The sequence below is a fragment of the Heptranchias perlo genome, unplaced genomic scaffold, assembly GCF_035084215.1.
Source record: "Heptranchias perlo isolate sHepPer1 unplaced genomic scaffold, sHepPer1.hap1 HAP1_SCAFFOLD_470, whole genome shotgun sequence".
Taxonomy (NCBI): Eukaryota; Metazoa; Chordata; class Chondrichthyes; order Hexanchiformes; family Hexanchidae; genus Heptranchias; species Heptranchias perlo.
The window spans coordinates 127,069-147,545 of record NW_027139485.1 but is presented as its reverse complement, the minus strand read 5'-3'; the positions used below and the strand labels follow the sequence as shown (position 1 = coordinate 147,545).

The window sequence follows — 20,477 nt, the reverse complement described above, 5'->3', positions numbered from 1 at the left end:
GTTCTATGTCTGGTCCTGTATAAGGGACTGCAGTCTGAGTGTGGTCCTGTGTAACAGACTGCATTCAGTGAGTCATCTTGTGTAAGAGACTGCAGTCCTTGTCTGTTTTGTGTAACAGTCTGTGTTCAATGTCTGGTCCTGTGTAACTGACTGCATCCAGTATCTGCTCCTGTTTATCATATTGCAGCCCGCGTGCGGTCCCACATGCGAGCCGGCCGCCCCGGGTGCGGTCCTGCGTGCTGCCACACTGCAGCCCATGCGTGGTCCTGTGTAACGGGTTGTGTCCTGTGTTACACTGCATCCTGTGTGTGGTCCAGTGTAACAGACTGCAGCCCATGTGTGGTCTTACGTATTGCACTGCACACCATATCTGGTCCTGTGTAATGGACTGCTGTCCGTGCCTGACCCTGTGTAACTGATTGTCGTGGATTTGTGGCCCTGTGTAACAGACTGCAGTCTGTTCCTGGTCCTGCGTACCAGGCTGAAGCCCGTGTGCGGTGCTGCGTAACAGACAGTAGCCCATGTGAGGTTCTGTGTAACGGACTGCTGTCCGTGTCTGGCCCTGTGTAACGGACTGCTGCCCGTGTCTGGCCCTGTGTAACGGACTGCTGTCCGTGTCTGGCCCTGTGTAACGGACTGCTGTCCGTGTCTGGCCCTGTGTAACGGACTGCTGTCCGTGTCTGGCCCTGTGTAACAGACTGCTGTCCGTGTCTGGCCCTGTGTAACGGACTGCTGTCCGTGTCTGGCCCTGTGTAACGGACTGCTGTCCGTGTCTGGCCCTGTGTAACGGACTGCTGTCCGTGTCTGGCCCTGTGTAACGGACTGCTGTCCGTGTCTGGCCCTGTGTAACGGACTGCTGCCCGTGTCTGGCCCTGTGTAACGGACTGCTGTCCGTGTCTGGCCCTATGTAACAGACTGCTGCCCGTGTCTGGCCCTGTGTAACAGACTGCTGCCCTGTGTCTGGCCCTTTGTAACGGACTGCTGCCCGTGTCTGGCCCTGTGTAACGGACTGCTGCCCGTGTCTGGCCCTTTGTAACGGACTGCTGTCCGTGTCTGGCCCTGTGTAACGGACTGCTGCCCGTGTCTGGCCCTTTGTAACGGACTGCTGTCCGTGTCTGGCCCTGTGTAACGGACTGCTGCCCGTGTCTGGCCCTTTGTAACGGACTGCTGTCCGTGTCTGGCCCTGTGTAACGGACTGCTGCCCGTGTCTGTCCTCGTGTAACGGACCGCGGCCCGGTCCCCCGGGTAACAGACCGCGGCCCGGTCCCCCGGGTAACAGACCGCGGCCCGGTCCCCCGGGTAACAGACCGCGGCCCGGTCCCCCGGGTAACAGACCGCGGCCCGGTCCCCCGGGTAACAGACCGCGGCCCGGTCCCCCGGGTAACAGACCGCGGCCGGCCCGGTCCCCCGGTCCCAGGTAACAGACTGCAGCCTTTATTGTTTTGTGGGCAATGCATAACAGAGGGTGGTGTTGATGTCATAGAGGAGCTGAGAGGCCTCTATTGTCTAGTAGTATTGGACAGGATGGCCTGGCTGCTCGAGTAGGATGCCTCTCTTGGAAGGAAAGTTTGAACAATGTTGGGGGGAGCTCTGGTGTTGGGAATATTTTGAGGTTGGGTAGCTTGTAGTCGGACATGATACAAGAAAGCTTCGATTTGCCCCTTTCGCTCCCTGTCTCCCGGAGCCCCCACTGCTCAACTCTCAGAGCAGAGTGCAGCTCCTCACTCTATGGCTAGAACTCTCTCTCTCTCTCTCTCTCTCTCTCCTCTGAGTCAGAAGGTCGTGGGTTCAAGTCCCACACCAGAGACTCGAGCCCATAATCCAGGCCGGCACTCCCAGTATTGAGGGAGTGCTACACTGTCGGAGGTGCCGTCTTTCGGATGAGACGTTAAACCGAGGCTTCGTCTGCCCCTCTCAGGTGGGCGTAAAATATGCAGTGGCCACTATTTGAAGAGCGAGGGAGCTCTCCCCAGTGTCCTGGGGCCAACATTTAACCCTCAACCAACACTTAAAAACAGATTATCTGGTCATTATCACATTGCTGTTTGTGGAATCTTGCTGTGCGCAAATTGGTTGCCGTGTTTCCTACATTACAACAGTGACTACACTTCCAAAGTATTTGATTGGCTGTAAAGCGCTGTGGGAGGTCCTGAGGTCATGAGAGGTGCTGTATAAATAGAGGTTCTTTGTAAAGAGTAGAATGTGGCTCCTCTCTCTGTGTATGTCACCATGTTGCTACGTCTCCACAGGTTAGAGCTCTCTGTGGTCTTGGAGGTTGAGGGATGTAATGAGTTCAGCGTGACATGGTTGATGAGGGGGTGTCGGGGTTTGAGGCCAGAGACGAGGTGGAGGAGTGGGGGTGGTGTGGAGCTTGGGGGGATCCATTTTGTGTTTTGAATGAGCTTCACCTTGTTACCCGGGTGATGCCTGCTCCACACAGCCTGTTACTCACTACCCTGGGGCTCGCTGAGTCTGGGGGATGTACTGACCGAAGAGTCGGAGATGAGTCTCAGTACAGTGAGGGTCGATATACAATGAGAGTCGGAGATGAGTGTCTCAGTACAGTGAGGGTCGATATACAATGAGAATCAGAGATGAGTCTCAGTACAGTGAGGGTCGATATACAATGAGAATCAGAGATGAGTCTCAGTACAGTGAGGGTCGACATACAATGAGAGTCGGAGATGAGTCTCAGTACAGTGAGGGTCGATATACAATGAGAATCAGAGATGAGTCTCAGTACAGTGAGGGTCGATATACAATGAGAATCAGAGATGAGTCTCAGTACAGTGAGGGTCGACATACAATGAGAGTCGGAGATGAGTCTCAGTACAGTGAGGGTCGATATACAATGAGAATCAGAGATGAGTCTCTCAGTACAGTGAGGGTCGATATACAATGAGAATCGGTGATGAGTCTCTCAGTACAGTGAGGGTCGATATACAATGAGAATCGGTGATGAGTCTCTCAGTACAGTGAGGATCGATATACAATGAGAATCGGTGATGAGTCTCTCAGTACAGTGAGGGTCGATATACAATGAGAATCAGGGATGAGTCTCTCAGTACAATGAGGGTCGATATACAATGAGAATCGGTGATGAGTCTCTCAGTACAGTGAGGACAAGGAAAAATCAGTTATGAAAATACTCAACTGGAAGAGGGATTAAAAAGGGATCTGGCCCTGGTGGATTGGAATCAAAGAATTGCAGGTAAAACAGTAAATGAGCAATGGGAGGCCTTCAAGGAGGAGATGGTTTGGGTACAGAGTAGACACATCCCTACGAGGGGGAAAGGAAGGGCATCCAGAGCGAGAGCTCCCTGGATGGTTGAAGATAGAGATTAAAATGAAACACAAAAAGATTTATGATAAATGTAAGGTTCATAATTCAGTAGAGAACCAGGCTGAATACAGAAAGTACAGGGGAGAATTAAAAAAGGGAATAAGAGAGGCAAAGAGAGAGTATGAGAATAGATTAGCAGGTAACATAAAAGGGAACCAATAGTCACACACAAACAAATAAATAGTAAACGGGTAGTCAAAGGAAGGGTGGGACTGATTAGTGACAAAAAGGATCTTGGAGACAGAGGGCATGTCTGAGATACTGAATGAATACATCACATCAGTCTTCACTGGAGAAGAGGATGCTGCCATTGTAGCAGTAAAGGAGGAGGTAGTAGTGATATTGGATAGGATAAAAATAGATAAAGAGGAGGCACTTAAAAGATTGGCAGCACTCAAAGTAGAAAAGTTACCTGGTCCAGATGGGATGCATCCTGGGTTACCGAGGGAAGTAAGGGTGGAAATTACAGAGTCTCTGGTCACAATCTTCCAATCCTCCTTAGATACGGGGATGGTGCTGGAGGATTGCAAATGTTACACCCCTGTTCAAATACGGGGGAGAGGGATAAATCCGACAATTACAGGCCAGTCAGTCTAACGTTGGTGACGGGGAAACTTTCAGAGACAATAATCCAGGACAAAATTAATTGGCACTTGGAAAAGTATGGGTTAATAAATGAAAGTTGGCATGGATTTGTTAAAGGAAAATCGTGTTTGACTAACTTGATTGAGTTCTTTGATGAAGTAACGGAGAGGGTTGATGAGGGTAATGCGGTTGATGTCGTGTATATGGACTTTCAAAAGGCATTTGATGAAATGCCATTTAATAGACTTGTTAGCAAAATTAAACCCCTCGGGATTAAAGGGACAGTGACAGTGTGGATACAAAATAGGCTAAAGGACAGAAAGCAGAGAGTAGTGGTGAACGGTTGTTTTTCAGACTGGAGGGAAGTATACAGTGGTGTCCCCCAGGGGTCAGTATTAGGACCACTGCTCTTTTTGATATATATTAATGGCCTGGACTTGGGTACAGAGTATAATTTGCAGCTGAGACGAAACTCGGAAATGTAGTGAACAATGTGGAGGATAGTAACAGACTTCAGGAGGACAGAGACAGACTGGTGAAATGGGCAGACACATGGCAGATGGAATTTAACGCAGAGAAGTGTGAAGTGATGCATTTTGCTTGGAAGAATGAGGAGAGGCAATATAAACTAAATGGTACAATTTTAAAGGGGGTGCAGGAACAGAGAGACCTGGGGGTGTATGTACACAAATCTCTGAAGGTGGCAGGACAAGTTGAGAAGGTTGTTCAAAAAGGTATATGGGATCCTGGGCTTTATTAATAGAGGCACAGAGTACAAAAGCAAGGAAGTTATGCCAAACCTTTATAAAACACTGGTTAGGCCTCAGCTGGAGTATTGTGTTTAATTCTGGGCACTGCATTTTAGGAAGGATGTCAAGGCCTTAGAGAGGGTGCAGAGGAGATTTACTAGAATGGTCCCAGGGATGAGGGACTTCAGTTATGTGGAGAGACTGGAGAAGCTGGGGTTGTTCTCCTTCGAGCAGAGAAGGTTAAGGGGAGATTTGATAGAGGGGTTCAAAATCATGAATGGTTTTGATAGAGTAAATAAGGAGAAACTGTTTCCAGTGGCAGAAGGGTCGGTAACCAGAGGACACAGATTTAAGGTGATCGGCAAAAGAACCGAAGGCGACATGAGGAAACATTCTTTATGCAGCGAGTTGTGATGATCTGGAATGCGCTGCCTGAATAATAATTCAGTAATAACTTTCAAAAAGGAATTGGATAAATAGTTGAAGTGGTAAAATTTGCAGGTCTCTGGGGAAAGAGCAGGGGGGAGTGGGACTAATTGGATAGCTCTTTCAAAGAGCCGGCACAGGCACGATGGGCCGAATGGCCTCCTTCTGTGCTGTAACATCCAGTGATTCTATGGTAGTACAGTGAGGGTCGATATACAATGAGGGTCGGAGATAAGTCTCAGTACAGTGAGGGTCGATATACAATGAGAGTCGGAGATGAGTCTCAGTACAGTGAGGGTCGATATACAATGAGAATCAGAGATGAGTCTCTCAGTACAGTGAGGGTCGATATACAATGAGAATCAGAGATGAGTCTCAGTACAGTGAGGGTCGATATACAATGAGAGTCGGAGATGAGTCTCAGTACAGTGAGGGTCGATATACAATGAGAATCAGAGATGAGTCTCAGTACAGTGAGGGTCGATATACAATGAGAGTCGGAGATGAGTCTCAGTACAGTGAGGGTCGATATACAATGAGAGTCGGAGATGAGTCTCAGTACAGTGAGGGTCGATATACAATGAGAGTCGGAGATGAGTCTCAGTACAGTGAGGGTCGATATACAATGAGAATCGGAGATGAGTCTCAGTACAGTGAGGGTCGATATACAATGAGAATCAGAGATGAGTCTCAGTACAGTGAGGGTCGATATACAATGAGAATCGGAGATGAGTCTCAGTACAGTGAGGGTCGATATACAATGAGAATCAGAGATGAGTCTCAGTACAGTGAGGGTCGATATACAATGAGAATCGGAGATGATTCCCTCAGTACAGTGAGGGTCGATATACAATTGAAGATAGGGAGTTTCCGAGACGCTTGCTGGCGAGTGAGTGATAAGTTGTCAAACCATTTACCCTCCCCAGGAGTCTGAGCAGGAATTGAAAGCCACCCAGATATGGGAGCAGGATTCTGTTTGTTTACGGACTTGGGCTTTTGAGAGGAATTGTTAGGCCAAAGAGCAATCTGAGCTGCGGCATGGGCCGGCCTGTCTGGGCTGGATGTGGAGCCAGTCCCAGAGGTGTCTGACCCCCTGCTCCAGCCCAGGCCGCTGCTGTTCCCTGTTCTGCAACTACTCCATGGAAAATGCTACAAGTGTTGGCATCAGTGAAAGCCCTCGGGACTGTCCAGTGCCTCGGATGGCTGCCCGCTGTCTCTCCATAACTAACGTCCGCTTGTTTCATCCCACAGGAGATGGAAGTAAGGTCACGACGGTGGTGGCCACACCAGGGCAGGGGCCGGACGTCCCTGAGGAGGTGTCCTACACAGACATTAAAGTCATCGGCAATGGCTCCTTTGGGGTGGTGTACCAGGCCAAGCTGGTGGACACGGGAGAGCTGGTCGCCATTAAAAAGGTTCTACAGGACAAGAGGTTCAAGGTGAGGGAGTGGGCCGGGAAGGGAGCCCAGCGCAGCCTATCAGAGGCCGGGTCGCGTCGGGCGGGCTGTCCCCCTCTCGTCTCTCCCTCAACACTGTGGGGCTGTGGGTCCGACGCTGTCTGTTCACCTCTGAGTTAGGGTCAGGGACTGTGGGATCTCATAGACTGGCCTCTGTGTATAATGGAGTTCGAGCCCCTCGATCAGGGTCTGTGGGGGTCTCACAGTGAGACCTGTCCGTGTGTAAAATGGAGTTCGAGCCCCTCGATCAGGGTCTGTGGGGGTCTCACAGTGAGACCTGTCCCTGTGTATAATGGAGTTCGAGCCCCTCGATCAGGGTCTGTGGGGGTCTCACAGTGAGACCTGTCCCTGTGTATAATGGAGCTAGAGCCCCTCGATCAGGGTCTGTGGGGGTCTCACAGTGAGACCTGTCCCTGTGTATAATGGAGTTTGAGCCCCTCGATCAGGGTCTGTGGGGGTCTCACAGTGAGACCTGTCTCTGTGTATAATGGAGTTTGAGTCCCTCGATCAGGGTCTGTGGGGGTCTCACTGTGAGACCTGTCCGTGTGTGTAATGGAGTTCGAGCCTGAGGATCTTGCAGCATGTGTGCTGGTGCACAGAGAGAGTATACTTTCTGAGCCTGGGTGCTGATTATTCCCGGGGAGATCTGTGGCCCTTCGGTACGGTTCAAGCTTTGACAGGCCCTGAGCTGTGCCTCCTGCTGTTTGTCGTGTTGTGGGGGAACCTGTCTGGTTCTGATCTAGAGATTGGGACAGCAGGTCCATGATCTTTGGAAATGTAGGCTCCCTCCTCTCTGTCTTGCTCCCTCTCGACACGCACACAGACCGCACTGCCAGGATCCAGTGGAGGCCATTCTAGGGAGATGTTACGGAGGGGAGTGGGCTGGCTGGGGTTTGGGAATATGGCGGCCTGGGGCTTCTGGTCATCGATCCCTGTCCTGTGATGGTTTGGAAAGGGGCCGCAGGGCACTGTCTCCTGGAGCAGGTGGTAACAGGAGGCAGCGCTCAAATGCTGGACACTCCCCCACCCGCACCCCATTGACCAGAAACTTAACTGGACCAGCCGCAAAAATACTGTGGCGACAAGAGCAGGTCAGAGGCTGGGTATTCTGCGGCGAGTGACTCACCTCCTGACTCCCCAAAGCCTTTCCACCATCTACAAGGCACAAGTCAGGAGTGTGATGGAATACTCTCCACTTGCCTGGATGAGTGCAGCTCCAACAACACTCAAGAAGCTCGACACCATCCAGAACAAAGCAACCCACTTGATTGGCACCCCATCCACCACCCTAAACATTCACTCCCTGTGGCTGCAGTGTGTACCATCCACAGGATGCACTGCAGCAACTCGCCAAGGCTTCTTCGACAGCACCTCCCAAACCCGCGACCTCTACCACCTAGAAGGACAAGGGCAGCAGGCACATGGGAACAACACCACCTGCACGTTCCCCTCCAAGTCACACACCATCCCGACTTGGAAATATATTGCCGTTCCTTCATCGTCGCTGGGTCAAAATCCTGGAACTCCCTACCTAACAGCACAGTGGGAGAACCTTCACTACACGGACTGCTGCAGTTCAAGAAGGCGGCTCACCACCACCTTCTCGAGAGCAATTAGGGATGGGCAATAAATGCCAGCCTCGCCAGCGACACCCACATCCCATGAACGAATAAAGAAATATATACTCAGTCCCCCCAGTGTTTGACCTGTTATATGCTCAGTCATAGAATCATAGAAAGGTTACAGCACAGAAGGAAGCCATTCGGCCCATCAAGTCCGTGCCAGCTCTATGCATGAACAATCCAGCTAGTCCCACTCCCCTACCCTTTCCCCGTAGCCCTGCAAATTTTTTCCTTTCAAGTACTTATCCAGTTCCCTTTTGAAGGCCATGATTGAATCTGCCTCCACCACCCCCTCGGGCAGTGCATTCCAGATTCTAACCACTCGCTGTGTAAAAACGTTTTTCCTCATGTCGCCTTTGGTTCGTTTGACAATCACCTTAAATCTGTGTCCTCTGGTTCTTGACCCTTCAGCCAATGGGAACAGTTTCTCTCTATCTGGACCCTTCATGATTTTGAACACCTCGATCAAATCTCCTCGCAACCGTCTCTGTTCCCAGGAGAACAATCCCAGCTTCTCCAGTCTATCCACGTAACTAAAGTCCCTCATCCCTGGCATCATTCTAGTAAATCTCTTCTGCACCCTCTCTAAGGCCTTCACATCTTTCCTAAAGTGTGGTGCCCAGAACTGGACACAATACTCCAGTTGTGGCCGAACCAGTGTTTTATGAAGGTTCACCATGACTTCCTTGCTTTTGTACTCTATGCCTCTATTTATAAAGCCCAGGATCCCGTATGCTTTTTTAACCGCTTTCTCAACCTGCCCTGCCACCTTCAACGATCTGTGTGCATATATACCCCCAGATCTCTCTGTTCCTGTACCCCTTTTAGAATTGTGCCCTCTACTTTATATTGCCTCTCCTCATTCTTCCTACTGAAATGTATCACTTCGCATTTTTCTGCGTTAAATTTAATCTGCCACGTGTCCGCCCATTCCACCAGCCTGTCTGTATCCTCTTGAAGTCTATCACTATCCTCCTCACTGTTCACTACCCTTCCAAGTTTTGTGTCATCTGCAAATTTTGAAATTGTGCCCTGTACACCCAAGTCCAAGTCATTAATATATATCAAGAAAAGCAATGGTCCCAGCACTGACCCCTGGGGAACACCACTGTACACCTCCCTCCAGTTCAAAAAACAACTGTTCACCACTACTCTCTGTTTCCTGTCGTTTAGCCAATTGTGTATACATGTTGCTAAAGCCCCTTTTATTCCATGGGCCGCAATCTTGCTAAGCCTACCGTGTGGCACTTTATCAAACGCCTTTTGAAAGTCCATATTCACCACATCAACTGCATTGCCCTCATCGACCCTCTCTGTTCCCTCATCAAAAAACTCTTATCAGGTTAGTTAAACACGATTTACCTTCAACAAATCCATGCTGGCTTTCCCTAATCAATCCACCCTTGTCCAAGTGACTGTTAATTCTGTCCCGGATTATCATTTCTAAAAGTTTCCCCACCACTGAGATTATACTGACTGGTCTATAGTTGCTGGGTTTATCCTTACACCCTTTTCTGAACAATAGTGTAACATTTGCAAATCTCTAGTCTTCTGGCAAGACCCCTGTAACTAAGGATGATTGGAAGATTATGGTCAGTACTTGTACTCAGTCCCCCAAGTGTCTGACCTGTGTTATATACTCAGTCCTCCCAGTATTTGACCTGTTATATTTTTTTTTATTCGTTCATGGGATGTGGGCGTCGCTGGCAAGGCCAGTGTTTATTGCCCATCCCTAATTGTCCTGGAGAAGGTGGTGGTGAGCCGCCTTCTTGAACCGCTGCAGTCCGTGTGGTGAAGGTTCTCCCACAGTGCTGTTAGGAAGGGAGTTCCAGGATTTTGACCCAGCGACGATGAAGGAACGGCGATATATTTCCAAGTCGGGATGATGTGTGACTTGGAGGGGAACGTGCAGGTGGTGTTGTTCCCATGTACCTGCTGCCCTTGTCCTTCTAGGTGGTAGAGGTCGTGCGTTTGGTAGGTGCTGTCGAAGAAGCCTTGGCGAGTTGCTGCAGTGCATCCTGTGGGTGGTACACACTGCAGCCACTGTGCGCCGGTGGTGAAGGGAGTGAATGTTTAGGGTGGTGGATGGGGTGCCAATCAAGCGGGCTGCTTTGTCCTGGATGGTGTCGAGCTTCTTGAGTGTTGTTGGAGATGCACTCATCCAGGCAAGTGGAGAGTATTCCATCACACTCCTGACTTGTGCCTTCTAGATGGTGGAAAGGCTTTGGGGAGTCAGGAGGTGAGTCATTCGCTGCAGAATACCCAGCCTCTGACCTGCTCTCGTAGCCACAGTATTTATATGGCTGGTCCAGTTAAGTTTCTGGTCAGTGGTGACCCCCAGGATGTTGATGGTGGGGGATTCGGCGATGGTAATGCCGTTGAATGTCAAGGGGAGGTGGTTAGACTCCCTCTTGTTGGAGATGGTCATTGCCTGGCACTTGATGGCGTGAATGTTATTTGCCACTTATGAGCCCAAGCCTGGATGTTGTCCAGGTCTTGCTGCATGTGGGCTCGGACTGCATCGTTATTTGATGGGTTGCGAATGGAACTGAACACTGTGCAATCATCAGCGAACATCCCCATTTCTGACCTTATGATGGAGTACCGGGTATCTCAGTCCCCCCAGTGTTTGCTCTGTTATATACTCAGAACCCCTCCCCTCCCCAGTGTTTGACCTGTGGTCTACACTCTCAGTCCCACTGACACTGTCTCTTTTCCTGCAGAACCGGGAGTTGCAAATCATGCGGAAGTTGGACCACTGTAATATCGTCAGGCTTCGCTACTTCTTCTACTCGAGCGGAGACAAGGTAAGAGCAGCAGACGGCGGGAGTCTGGGGGAGCAGCAGACGGCGGGAGTCTGGGGGAGCAGCAGACGGCGGGAGTCTGGGGGAGCAGCAGACGGCGGGAGTCTGGGGGAGCAGCAGACGGCGGGAGTCTGGGGGAGCAGCAGACGGCGGGAGTCTGGGGGAGCAGCAGACGGCGGGAGTCTGGGGGAGCAGCAGACGGCGGGAGTCTGGGGGAGCAGCAGACGGCGGGAGTCTGGGGGAGCAGCAGACGGCGGGAGTCTGGGGGAGCAGCAGACGGCGGGAGTCTGGGGGAGCAGCAGACGGCGGGAGTCTGGGGGAGCAGCAGACGGCGGGAGTCTGGGGGAGCAGCAGACGGCGGGAGTCTGGGGGAGCAGCAGACGGCGGGAGTCTGGGGGAGCAGCAGACGGCGGGAGTCTGGGGGAGCAGCAGACGGCGGGAGTCTGGGGGAGCAGCAGACGGCGGGAGTCTGGGGGAGCAGCAGACGGCGGGAGTCTGGGGGAGCAGCAGACGGCGGGAGTCTGGGGGAGCAGCAGACGGCGGGAGTCTGGGGGAGCAGCAGACGGCGGGAGTCTGGGGGAGCAGCAGACGGCGGGAGTCTGGGGGAGCAGCAGACGGCGGGAGTCTGGGGGAGCAGCAGACGGCGGGAGTCTGGGGGAGCAGCAGACGGCGGGAGTCTGGGGGAGCAGCAGACGGCGGGAGTCTGGGGGAGCAGCAGACGGCGGGAGTCTGGGGGAGCAGCAGACGGCGGGAGTCTGGGGGAGCAGCAGACGGCGGGAGTCTGGGGGAGCAGCAGACGGCGGGAGTCTGGGGGAGCAGCAGACGGCGGGAGTCTGGGGGAGCAGCAGACGGCGGGAGTCTGGGGGAGCAGCAGACGGCGGGAGTCTGGGGGAGCAGCAGACGGCGGGAGTCTGGGGGAGCAGCAGACGGCGGGAGTCTGGGGGAGCAGCAGACGGCGGGAGTCTGGGGGAGCAGCAGACGGCGGGAGTCTGGGGGAGCAGCAGACGGCGGGAGTCTGGGGGAGCAGCAGACGGCGGGAGTCTGGGGGAGCAGCAGACGGCGGGAGTCTGGGGGAGCAGCAGACGGCGGGAGTCTGGGGGAGCAGCAGACGGCGGGAGTCTGGGGGAGCAGCAGACGGCGGGAGTCTGGGGGAGCAGCAGACGGCGGGAGTCTGGGGGAGCAGCAGACGGCGGGAGTCTCTCTCCCTCTCCCTCTGTGTGTGAGGGTAGTGGGTATGTGGGGTTTCTCCTGTTTTGGGGGACCGGGTATCTGTGGGCATTGCCCTGTGTTAGTGGACCGGGTATCTGTGGGCATTGCCCCTGTTTTAGTGGACCGGGTATCTGTGGGCATTGCCCCAGTGTTAGTGGACCGGGCATCTGTGGGCATTGCCCCTGTTTTGGGGGACCGGGTATCTGTGGGCATTGCCCCAGTGTTAGTGGACCGGGTATCTGTGGGCATTGCCCCAGTGTTAGTGGACCGGGTATCTGTGGGCATTGCCCCAGTGTTAGTGGACCGGGTATCTGTGGGCATTGCCCCTGTTTTAGTGGACCGGGTATCTGTGGCATCGCCCCAGTGTTAGTGGACCGGGTATCTGTGGGCATCGCCCCAGTGTTAGTTGACCGGGTATCTGTGGGCATCGCCCCTGTTTTGGGGGACCGGGTATCTGTGGGCATTGCCCCTGTGCTAGTGGACCGGGTATCTGTGGGCATTGCCCCAGTGTTAGTGGACCGGGTATCTGTGGGCATTGCCCCAGTGTTAGTGGACCGGGTATCTGTGGGCATTGCCCCAGTGTTAGTGGACCGGGTATCTCTGGGCATTGCCCCAGTGTTAGTGGACCGGGTATCTGTGGGCATTGCCCCTGTTTTGGGGGACCGGGTATCTCTGGGCATTGCCCCAGTGTTAGTGGACCGGGTATCTGTGGGCATTGCCCCAGTGTTAGTGGACCGGGTATCTGTGGGCATTGCCCCAGTGTTAGTGGACCGGGTATCTGTGGGCATTGCCCCAGTGTTAGTGGACCGGGTATCTGTGGGCATTGCCCCAGTGTTAGTGGACCGGGTATCTGTGGGCATTGCCCCTGTTTTGGGGGACCGGGTATCTCTGGGCATTGCCCCAGTGTTAGTGGACCGGGTATCTGTGGGCATTGCCCCTGTGTTAGTGGACCGGGTATCTCTGGGCATTGCCCCAGTGTTAGTGGACCGGGTATCTGTGGGCATTGCCCCTGTTTTGGGGGACCGGGTATCTCTGGGCATTTCCCCAGTGTTAGTGGACCGGGTATCTGTGGGCATTGCCCCAGTGTTAGTGGACCGGGTATCTGTGGGCATTGCCCCTGTTTTGGGGGACTGGGTATCTGTGGGCATTGCCCCAGTGTTAGTGGACCGGGTATCTGTGGGCATTGCCCCTGTTTTGGGGGACCGGGTATCTCTGGGCATTGCCCCAGTGTTAGTGGACCGGGTATCTGTGGGCATTGCCCCAGTGTTAGTGGACCGGGTATCTGTGGGCATTGCCCCAGTGTTAGTGGACCGGGTATCTGTGGGCATTGCCCCAGTGTTAGTGGACCGGGTATCTGTGGGCATTGCCCCAGTGTTAGTGGACCGGGTATCTGTGGGCATTGCCCCTGTTTTGGGGGACCGGGTATCTCTGGGCATTGCCCCAGTGTTAGTGGACCGGGTATCTGTGGGCATTGCCCCTGTGTTAGTGGACCGGGTATCTCTGGGCATTGCCCCAGTGTTAGTGGACCGGGTATCTGTGGGCATTGCCCCTGTTTTGGGGGACCGGGTATCTCTGGGCATTTCCCCAGTGTTAGTGGACCGGGTATCTGTGGGCATTGCCCCAGTGTTAGTGGACCGGGTATCTGTGGGCATTGCCCCTGTTTTGGGGGACTGGGTATCTGTGGGCATTGCCCCAGTGTTAGTGGACCGGGTATCTGTGGGCATTGCCCCAGTGTTAGTTGACCGGGTATCTGTGGGCATCGCCCCAGTGTTAGTGGACCGGGTATCTGTGGGCATTGCCCCTGTTTTGGGGGACCGGGTATCTCTGGGCATTGCCCCAGTGTTAGTGGACCGGGTATCTGTGGGCATTGCCCCTGTTTTGGGGGTCCGGGTATCTGTGGGCATTGCCCCTGTTTTGGGGGACCGGGTATCTCTGGGCATTGCCCCAGTGTTAGTGGACCGGGTATCTGTGGGCATTGCCCCTGTTTTGGGGGTCCGGGTATCTGTGGGCATTGCCCCAGTGTTAGTGGACCGGGTATCTGTGGGCATTGCCCCTGTTTTGGGGAACGGGTATCTGTGGGCATTGCCCCTGTTTTGGGGGACTGGGTATCTGTGGGCATTGCCCCAGTGTTAGTGGACCGGGTATCTATGGGCATTGCCCCAGTGTTCGTGGACCGGGTATCTGTGGGCATTGTCCCTGTTTTGGGGAACGGGTATCTGTGGGCATTGCCCCTGTTTTGGGGGACTGGGTATCTGTGGGCATTGCCCCAGTGTTAGTGGACCGGGTATCTGTGGACATTGCCCCTGTTTTGGGGGACCGGGTATCTGTGGGCATTGCCCCTGTTTTGGGGGACCCGGTATCTGTGGGCATTGCCCCAGTATTAGTTGACCGAATATCTGTGGGCATTGCCACTGCATTGGGGGACCGGGTATCTGGGCTTTCCCATGTTTTGGGGGGTCTGAGTATCTGTGGGGGTTTCCTCCATTTTGGGGGACCGGGGATCTGTGGACATTGCCCCTGTTTTGGGGGACCGGGGATCTGTGGACATTGCCCCTGTTTTGGGGGACCGGGGATCTGTGGGCATTGCCCCTGTTTTGGGGGACCGGGGATCTGTGGGCATTGCCCCTGTTTTGGGGGACCGGGGATCTGTGGACATTGCCCCTGTTTTGGGGGACCGGGGATCTGTGGTAAATACTGCAGATGTTTTTTGTGTCCAACAGAAAGATGAAGTTTACTTAAATCTGGTTCTAGACTACGTTCCGGAGACGGTTTATCGAGTTGCTCGGCACTTCAGCAAGGCTAAACAGCCCATCCCCATGATCTATGTAAAGGTGAGTGTTGGAGGGCTCACCAGGTTCTGCGGAGGGAGGAAGGGAATGCAGGCGCTGCGGAGTGAGCGGCCGCGCGGGCGAGGGAGGGCGGGAGGGAGGGCGGGAGGGGCGCAGGGCCGGATGCGGAGGGCGGGCTGCGGAGGGCGGGCTGCGGAGGGCGGGCTGCGGAGGGCGGGCTGCGGAGGGCGGGCTGCGGAGGGCGGGCTGCGGAGGGCGGCGGGCGGGCTGCACTTGTGCCTGGAGATACTGCACGGTGCAGGGAATGAACTTGCATTGATGTAGTGCCTTTCACATCTTCAATGCGTCCCCACACTTCACAGTCACTGTGATGTCGGAAATGCAGCAGCCAAGTTGCGCACAGCAAGGTCCCACAAACAGCAGTGAGATAATCTGTGGTTAGTGATGTTGGTTGAAAGATCAACATTGGGCCAGGACATCGGGGAGAACGTCACTGCTCTTCCAATAGTGGCCGTGGGATCTTCTCCATCCACCTGACAAGGCAGATGAGGCCTCGGTTCAACCCCTCACCCAAAAGATGGCACCTCGGACAGTGCAGCGCTCCCTCGGTACTGACCCTCGGACAGTGCAGCGCTCCCTCGGTACTGACCCTCGGACAGTGCAGCGCTCCCTCGGTACTGACCCTCGGACAGTGCAGCGCTCCCTCGGTACTGACCCTCGGACAGTGCAGGGCTCCCTCGGTACTGACCCTCGGACAGTGCAGCACTCCCTCGGTACTGACCCTCGGACAGTGCGGCGCTCCCTCGGTACTGACCCTCGGACAGTGCAGCACTCCCTCGGTACTGACCCTCGGACAGTGCGGCGCTCCCTCGGTACTGACCCTCGGACAGTGCGGCGCTCCCTCGGTACTGACCCTCGGACAGTGCGGCGCTCCCTCGGTACTGACCCTCGGACAGTGTGGCGCTCCCTCGGACAGTGCGGCGCTCCCTCGGTACTGACCCTCGGATAGTGCGGCGCTCCCTCGGTACTGACCCTCGGATAGTGCGGCGCTCCCTCGGTACTGACCCTCGGACAGTGCGGCGCTCCCTCGGACAGTGCGGCGCTCCCTCGGACAGTGCGGCGCTCCCTCGGACAGTGCGGCGCTCCCTCGGACAGTGCGGCGCTCCCTCGGACAGTGCGGCGCTCCCTCGGACAGTGCGGCGCTCCCTCGGACAGTGCGGCGCTCCCTCGGACAGTGCGGCGCTCCCTCGGACAGTGCGGCGCTCCCTCGGACAGTGCGGCGCTCCCTCGGACAGTGCGGCGCTCCCTCGGACAGTGCGGCGCTCCCTCGGACAGTGCGGCGCTCCCTCGGACAGTGCGGCGCTCCCTCGGACAGTGCGGCGCTCCCTCGGACAGTGCGGCGCTCCCTCGGACAGTGCGGCGCTCCCTCGGACAGTGCGGCGCTCCCTCGGACAGTGCGGCGCTCCCTCGGACAGTGCGGCGCTCCCTCGGACAGTGCGGCGCTCCCTCGGACAGTGCGGCGCTCCCTCGGACAGTGCGGCGCTCCCTCGGACAGTGCGGCGCTCCCTCGGACAGTGCGGCGCTCCCTCGGACAGTGCGGCGCTCCCTCGGACAGTGCGGCGCTCCCTCGGACAGTGCGGCGCTCCCTCGGACAGTGCGGCGCTCCCTCGGACAGTGCGGCGCTCCCTCGGACAGTGCGGCGCTCCCTCGGACAGTGCGGCGCTCCCTCGGACAGTGCGGCGCTCCCTCGGACAGTGCGGCGCTCCCTCGGACAGTGCGGCGCTCCCTCGGACAGTGCGGCGCTCCCTCGGACAGTGCGGCGCTCCCTCGGACAGTGCGGCGCTCCCTCGGACAGTGCGGCGCTCCCTCGGACAGTGCGGCGCTCCCTCGGACAGTGCGGCGCTCCCTCGGACAGTGCGGCGCTCCCTCGGACAGTGCGGCGCTCCCTCGGACAGTGCGGCGCTCCCTCGGACAGTGCGGCGCTCCCTCGGACAGTGCGGCGCTCCCTCGGACAGTGCGGCGCTCCCTCGGACAGTGCGGCGCTCCCTCGGACAGTGCGGCGCTCCCTCGGACAGTGCGGCGCTCCCTCGGACAGTGCGGCGCTCCCTCGGACAGTGCGGCGCTCCCTCGGACAGTGCGGCGCTCCCTCGGACAGTGCGGCGCTCCCTCGGACAGTGCGGCGCTCCCTCGGACAGTGCGGCGCTCCCTCGGACAGTGCGGCGCTCCCTCGGACAGTGCGGCGCTCCCTCGGACAGTGCGGCGCTCCCTCGGACAGTGCGGCGCTCCCTCGGACAGTGCGGCGCTCCCTCGGACAGTGCGGCGCTCCCTCGGACAGTGCGGCGCTCCCTCGGACAGTGCGGCGCTCCCTCGGACAGTGCGGCGCTCCCTCGGACAGTGCGGCGCTCCCTCGGACAGTGCGGCGCTCCCTCGGACAGTGCGGCGCTCCCTCGGACAGTGCGGCGCTCCCTCGGACAGTGCGGCGCTCCCTCGGACAGTGCGGCGCTCCCTCGGACAGTGCGGCGCTCCCTCGGACAGTGCGGCGCTCCCTCGGACAGTGCGGCGCTCCCTCGGACAGTGCGGCGCTCCCTCGGACAGTGCGGCGCTCCCTCGGACAGTGCGGCGCTCCCTCGGACAGTGCGGCGCTCCCTCGGACAGTGCGGCGCTCCCTCGGACAGTGCGGCGCTCCCTCGGACAGTGCGGCGCTCCCTCGGACAGTGCGGCGCTCCCTCGGACAGTGCGGCGCTCCCTCGGACAGTGCGGCGCTCCCTCGGACAGTGCGGCGCTCCCTCGGACAGTGCGGCGCTCCCTCGGACAGTGCGGCGCTCCCTCGGACAGTGCGGCGCTCCCTCGGACAGTGCGGCGCTCCCTCGGACAGTGCGGCGCTCCCTCGGACAGTGCGGCGCTCCCTCGGACAGTGCGGCGCTCCCTCGGACAGTGCGGCGCTCCCTCGGACAGTGCGGCGCTCCCTCGGACAGTGCGGCGCTCCCTCGGACAGTGCGGCGCTCCCTCGGACAGTGCGGCGCTCCCTCGGACAGTGCGGCGCTCCCTCGGACAGTGCGGCGCTCCCTCGGACAGTGCGGCGCTCCCTCGGACAGTGCGGCGCTCCCTCGGACAGTGCGGCGCTCCCTCGGACAGTGCGGCGCTCCCTCGGACAGTGCGGCGCTCCCTCGGACAGTGCGGCGCTCCCTCGGACAGTGCGGCGCTCCCTCGGACAGTGCGGCGCTCCCTCGGACAGCGCGGCGCTCCCTCGGACAGCGCGGCGCTCCCTCGGACAGCGCGGCGCTCCCTCGGACAGCGCGGCGCTCCCTCGGACAGCGCGGCGCCCCCTCGGACAGCGCGGCGCCCCCTCGGACAGCGCGGCGCCCCCTCGGACAGCGCGGCGCCCCCTCGGACAGCGCGGCGCCCCCTCGGACAGCGCGGCGCCCCCTCGGCACCGACCCTCGGACAGCGCGGCGCCCCCTCGGCACCGACCCTCGGACAGCGCGGCGCCCCCTCGGCACCGACCCTCGGACAGCGCGCCTGGATCATGGGCTAAAATCTGTGGAGTGGGCCCTGAACCCATGCCCCTCTGACTCGGAGGGGAGGGTGCTGATACTTGTGAAAACACATACAGGTGCTGACTGTACAGAGAGTTTGCAGTTTACGGAATTATACAGAATGGTGTATGTGTTTTGCAGGGATATACTGTACAGTCACTCGGTGTATTGAAGGTATATTTGCTTTTGCAGGCATATACTGTACATTTTCTGGACGTACAGTCGGGTATATTTGCGGGGGTAAACGGCAGTGTAGACCTTCAGTCAGGGTATATCGGAGGTGTTGGTGATTTATTCGGTATACTCTTATTTATAGATGGTATATATTGTCAGGCATACACGGTCTGCGAAGATTTGTGTTTGAGATTTGGACTCTTTGCTTTGCCCCACAGGTGTACATATACCAGTTATTCCGGAGTTTAGCGTACATCCATTCCCAGGGCGTGTGTCACCGCGACATCAAACCTCAGAATCTGCTGGTGGATCCGGAGACAGCCGTCCTGAAGCTCTGTGATTTTGGGAGGTAGGTTTGTCTCTGACGGCTGTGCGGGCCCAGCTCACAGCCCCCCCCGGCTCCCTCCACAAAGCCCCAGGTCTCGCACTTGGGCTCGGCGGGGGTGGGGGGCTCGGGAGGGTGCACCCACTGTTGGGGACTGACCAGTTTTGGAGTTGGTAAGGAGTGCCAACACGGTAGGGAAACCATTGGATGCCAGTGGGGAACTTGGGACTGGCTGAGTGCAAATGGAAGAGACAGGGTCGGAGGTCCAGTGCCAGGCTAAAACGAAAACGTGCATTTCTATAGCGCCTTTCACGACTACAGGACGTCCCAAAGCGCTTTACAGCCAATTAGTTGTAGTTACCGTTTTAATGTAGGAAACGCGACAGTCAATTTGTGCACAGCAAGATCCCGCAAACAGCAATGTGATAATGATCAGATTTTTTTTTAAGTGATGTTGGTTGAGGGATAAATATTGGGCCCCAGGCCACCGGGGAGAACTCCCCCCTGCTCTTCCAATAGTGGCCATGGGATCTTCTACATCCACCTGAGGGGGCAGACGGGGGCCTCGGTTTAACATCTCGTCTGAAAGACGGCACCTCCGACAGTGTAGCGCTCTCTCCGTACTGGGACTGGGAGCATCAGCCTGGATTATGGGCACAAGTCTCTGGAGTGGGGGCTCGTACCCACGACCTTCTGATTCAGAGAGCAGAGTGCTACCCACCGAGCCTTGGCTGACACCGAGAGAGAGAGACTAGGAAGGGTGTGGAGTTCCCAGTTACAGGCCGATGACCCTGGTGTGTCTCGTGGGGACCGTGTGATACCCAGAGACTGCTGAAGTTATGGAGGTGCATCAGCACAGCCCGGGGGGAGCAGGTGAAGCTCCACAAACTGGGTCAACTTCTCCGAGGAGCTTAATGCTGAGTCTGTAGATCATGGTGTGTTAGGGAGTCTGTAGATCACGGTGCGTTAGGGAGTCTGTGGATCGCGGTGCGTTAGGGAGTCTGTGGATCACGGTGCGTGAGGGAGTCTGTAGATCGCGGTGCGTTAGGGAGTCTGTGGATCACGGTGCGTGAGGGAGTCTGTAGATCGCGGTGCGTTAGGGAGTCTGTGGATCGCGGTGCGTTAGGGAGTCTGTGGATCACGGTGCGTGAGGGAGTCTGTTGATCGCGGTGCGTTAGGGAGTCTGTAGATCACGGTGCGTTAGGGAGTCTGTAGATCGCGGTGCGTTAGGGAGTCTGTAGATCGCGGTGCGTTAGGGAGTCTGTAGATCGCGGTGCGTTAGGGAGTCTGTAGATCGCGGTGCGTTAGGGAGTCTGTAGATCACGGTGCGTTAGGGAGTCTGTGGATCACGGTGCGTTAGGGAGTCTGTAGATCACGGTGCGTTAGGGAGTCTGTGGATCACGGTGCGTTAGGGAGTCTGTAGATCACGGTGCGTTACGGAGTCTGTGGATCACGGTG

At 56.8% G+C, this 20,477-nt stretch overlaps 1 protein-coding gene across 1 annotated transcript in view; it reads left to right on the top strand.

The window, feature by feature from the left end:
* Nucleotides 1-6,146: 6,146 nt before the first annotated feature.
* Nucleotides 6,147-20,477, top strand: part of LOC137313761 (glycogen synthase kinase-3 beta-like) — a 130,907-nt gene continuing 116,576 nt past the window's right edge. Inside the window, exons 1-4 of the mRNA XM_067979549.1 lie at nt 6,147-6,542; nt 10,906-10,989; nt 14,916-15,026; nt 18,913-19,043. Of these exons, the coding sequence (XP_067835650.1) occupies nt 6,165-6,542; nt 10,906-10,989; nt 14,916-15,026; nt 18,913-19,043 (704 nt within the window). The 5' untranslated portion in view covers nt 6,147-6,164. The remainder of the gene's footprint in view (nt 6,543-10,905; nt 10,990-14,915; nt 15,027-18,912; nt 19,044-20,477) is intronic.